This window comes from Electrophorus electricus, chromosome 21, assembly GCF_041902795.1.
Source record: "Electrophorus electricus isolate QZ-2024a chromosome 21, ASM4190279v1, whole genome shotgun sequence".
In the NCBI taxonomy this organism is placed as follows: domain Eukaryota; kingdom Metazoa; phylum Chordata; class Actinopteri; order Gymnotiformes; family Gymnotidae; genus Electrophorus; species Electrophorus electricus.
In genome coordinates, this window is record NC_137517.1 from 16,408,385 (window position 1) to 16,412,500 (window position 4,116).

At 44.2% G+C, this 4,116-nt stretch overlaps 1 protein-coding gene across 1 annotated transcript in view; it reads left to right on the plus strand.

Annotated features, from left to right (window-relative positions):
• Window positions 1-276: 276 nt before the first annotated feature.
• Window positions 277-4,116, plus strand: part of lhx5 (LIM homeobox 5) — an 11,562-nt gene continuing 7,722 nt past the window's right edge. The window contains exons 1-2 of the mRNA XM_035521440.2: window positions 277-1,043; window positions 3,079-3,302. Coding sequence (XP_035377333.1) covers window positions 874-1,043; window positions 3,079-3,302 — 394 coding nt within the window. The 5' untranslated portion in view covers window positions 277-873. The remainder of the gene's footprint in view (window positions 1,044-3,078; window positions 3,303-4,116) is intronic.

A 4,116-nucleotide genomic window follows, 5' to 3' on the forward strand; every position in this document is an offset into this window, starting at 1 on the left:
ACAGTGAGGGGGAAAAAATTATATTTTAAAGTTCAACGTTTCCTAACGAATCTCCCTCTTCTAGTCCAAATTTCGCGTTGCTTTCAAAATATTCTTGTAGAAAGAGCAGAATAGGCCATCATTATCCCCGAACGCTGGACGTGTCCAAGGCTAGAAAACGTGTCTGTTTTTTTCTGTTTGAATAAATATATAGGCCTCGGTTCGGCCAAATCTATAAGAAAAAAACGCTGAAAATCAATAATGTTGCTCAAATGCAGGACCTACATGTAGGCTATACCTTCAACATTTAAAGATGTTTTAGCGAAACCAGAGCACAACGTTGGTGGCGATCTGAAAGTACCATTATTTAAACTCGTTGCCATGGTAACCGGTCTCTGATTGGACACGGTGGCTCCAGTATTACGGAGGACGTCACCAAATCTGAATACGGATGCGCGAGGCTCCCCCGAACTGGAACACAGCGAAGCGAAAAGTGTCAGTGCGAGGTTAGTGGACACGAACAGGTGGACCAAAGACCACAAAGAAGAAAGAAAGAGACATCTACTAAGTGAAGACTTCGTCCGAAAGTAGGCCCAGCTGGAGAAGCGCTGTGTTTGTGCTTTAACGCGAACCGCCTAACTCCACGGTATAAAATTTATGACTGCTTTTGATGGCTTTGGATGTCCAGATGCCGGCAGGTATTACGCACTGGAATAGCGCCCGGGGTGTTGCGCTCTAGGCGTGGCGGGGCGTCTTCCACAAGACGGAACATTTGCTCTGCGTCGTAGCCCTATCAAAGGAGCCAAGACGTTGCTCCGCACCGAGTCGCGTGGCCCCAGTCCGAGGCGCGGTGGACGAGCGGGAAGGTCGACTCTCGGCCCCTTCCAGAGCGGAATGATGCACTGCGCTGGCTGCGAGAGGCCCATTCTGGATCGGTTCCTCCTCAACGTTCTAGACCGAGCGTGGCACGCCAAGTGCGTGCAGTGTTGCGAGTGCAACTGCAACCTGACCGAGAAATGCTTCTCCAGGGACGGCAAGCTCTATTGCAAAATTGACTTTTTCAGGTAAGACAAGCCGACGGTGGCGCGCGCGCCGACGCTGCCGCACCTCGTCAAAAGATCCTGAAGTAATCCGCGTTTGAAGAATCCGCGTCGCGCAGGATTTCTGCGTGGCTCACGATCTCTTTTCACTGGATTAGTCACAATTTGTGGATTAACGTGACTAAATTTGTGTAATGCGCCGTCAAACCTCTCCCAGCACTACGTCGTTCATTAATAGCTCTTGATTGATGACAGCTCATTACTCGTTACATATGCACACCTTTGCTGTGAGAATTGTCCGTCATGCAGCTCAAGCCATTTGTGCCCGCGATCGTGGGAGAAAAAAAAGTATTTTTTCTTTAAACGCCACAATGGACTGTTGAATGCACTTTAAAATCTCTCCTCTGTTCGAACGCTTTGTGTTGTGCTCTTGGCTCGCGCTCGTTCATGGATTACTAGGTTATGAAGTTAACTGTGATGTCTGCCATTTAGCAAACAAGACAGAACAGATTGCGATTAAAATGGTACATTATTTATTTATTCAATTTTTAATGGAAAAAAAAATATTCTATAGAAACAGAGAAAGCAGATAATGGCTGACATTTTAAATTACGCTACGTTGCAAAACCAAAATGAAACATAATTGTAAATCAGAAAATCCAGTCCTGAAGTGTTAGTTTGTAACTTGCGGTTGATTGATCAAAGATCATATCTGTCGATGCAATCGTTCTTAAACTATCTACACTTCCTATTTTACAGTTGTTTGTTTGTTTGGTTTTTTACAGTTGTGTCTTATTTTACACTTTCGTATCTTACGGTAGAACAACAATTAGTTCTGTTAGCTTTTTCCCCCAACAGAGGGTTTCATGTCATTTGGTGGTTAAACCCCGTGTTGTCTATTGTTATCTCAAGCGGCCTTGACCATCACGTGCGATGGGTGCATCCAGCACTCTGTTTGAATATGGAGCCATTAGTGGGGCGAAACAGTAATCACCCGTAATGCGTCCATTTGTTGAGTAAGTAGTGTTTTGGCCTTTCACTGGGAGAGATGCATTTGAAAAGACAGAGAGTGACTCGATACCATAACAAACGGCGAAGGTTTAGTGCATTAGTGTTAAACCCGAGGGAGCGCGCGTTCACAGCACCCGTGCTTTTCGCCTAGGTGTACTGCAGATAAGGCGCTTCTTTTGGTCTCATTGTAATTGAAATGTGAATACAGCCCAGAGTCAGGTATCTGTTTATTTGTGGGGGGGTTTTCCTGGAGGCTAGACAGGATTGACAGAGATTAACCAAATCAGCGTAAGAGGTGAACACACCGCGCGGGCCCCAAATTTGCTGTACGCAGGATTATGTTGCCTTGGTTTGTAGACTAGCCGAATGTAATAAATTAGTACGCCACCATTCACAAATGTGGTTAAACGTGATTAAAATAAGTCGGAATGCGTTTTGTTACACGCCGGTTTATTGCGCGATTTATTTTAAAACATTTTTTTTTGTCGCGCAAAACAATGGACCTGCTTAAGTTGTGTATTTGAGGGTGGCAATTGTTTTTACACCTCCTGCTTGCCGGCTTTTCACGGTTCAGAATTATTCTCTCTAATCCTGTAATAATATCACCTCATTTGCAGTGCGTTGCTTGTCACTGTCGCATTGTATATAAGTCTGTTGTTGGAGGTTTTTCCAGTAGGATTGACAGCACAAAAGCTGGTAGAGAATGCGTGGAGAAGGCCTTGTATGTCGGATATTTTTGACGTTACATTTTGCACGCGTTTACACCATGGATAGATCCGAGGGTTGTTTTTTAAACGTTTTCTAAAATGTTTTGTACACACATGCATTATTTTATTTCGCACTGTGTTTCTTGTTGTTCTTATTGCTATTGTTTTTACACCTATTATTACTGTTGTTGTTGATGTTGTGTTATTGTGTTAGTATTGTTTCACTATTGCTTTTGTTTGTTTATCTTTTGCTTTATGGGGTAAAATGCAGCTAAACCATTTTTAATTTATGATTCTACAAATGTTATTCGTGTATGTGTTTTTGTTTTTTTTTCTTGCAGGCGTTTCGGCACGAAATGTGCAGGTTGTTTGCAGGGCATTTCTCCAAGCGACCTCGTGCGAAAAGCACGCAGCAAGGTTTTCCATCTAAATTGCTTCACGTGCATGGTGTGCAACAAGCAACTGTCCACGGGCGAGGAGCTTTACGTCATTGACGAAAACAAGTTTGTGTGCAAAGAGGACTACCTGAGCGCTAGCGCTATCAGAGAGGTTAACTTGAACTCAGGTGAGAAAGACAGAGAATGTGTGTTTGTGTGTGTGTGTGTGTGTGCAAAAACAGTTTTAAAGTTAGTAAGATTTAAGGTAACTTACAGATAGACCTTCATTTTCATGACTGTATTATTTACATTCATTAATTTTCACTATTTACTAATACCACAGATCCGATCTTGAAAACATGTACAGATGCGTTATTTGTAGTTCCCATTCTGCCACACAAGGAAGAATTTTCTCAGTTTCTTTCATCTTCATTCATTCATTCGCCTTTTTGCAACGTTGTAGTTTTTAAGTGTTTTTGATAATACCTTTCAATAAAAATGTTACGTTCGCCTAGACTTTGGAAACGGCCTCTTACTAGTAAGCGAGCCCGTTGGCCGCTGCCACATCCAAGAAACGCATCGCAATATTTCACTAGGCTCGCGTGCTTTTTTGTGCAGAGATCCGTTTTAAACGAACCCGTCGCGTGCGATCGCGGTCCCCGCTCGCTGAGCGCTCGAGACAGTGACGCCTATTCAGAACCACGGACAGCGTGTTTGGTTTCCAACGCAAACATGACGTCACTGTCGCCTTCTCCCGGGTCGCTGCCTCGTCGCGTGACGTCGCGGGTAATGAGCGCCGTATGGCCGAGCGCTTCGTTCGGTCCCGCCAAAATGAAGGCAGTAAACAGCGCGTGGCTTCGATTTTACTGCTTGCACGTGCCAGGTGGCATTTTGAGCTGGCTTGTTCCGAGGACTTTGTTAAACATTTCTTTAAGGTCAGACACAGACCGGAGGGATAACGCCTCCTCTACGCGCAGGTCTTCGGCTTTTTTTTATTTTTTT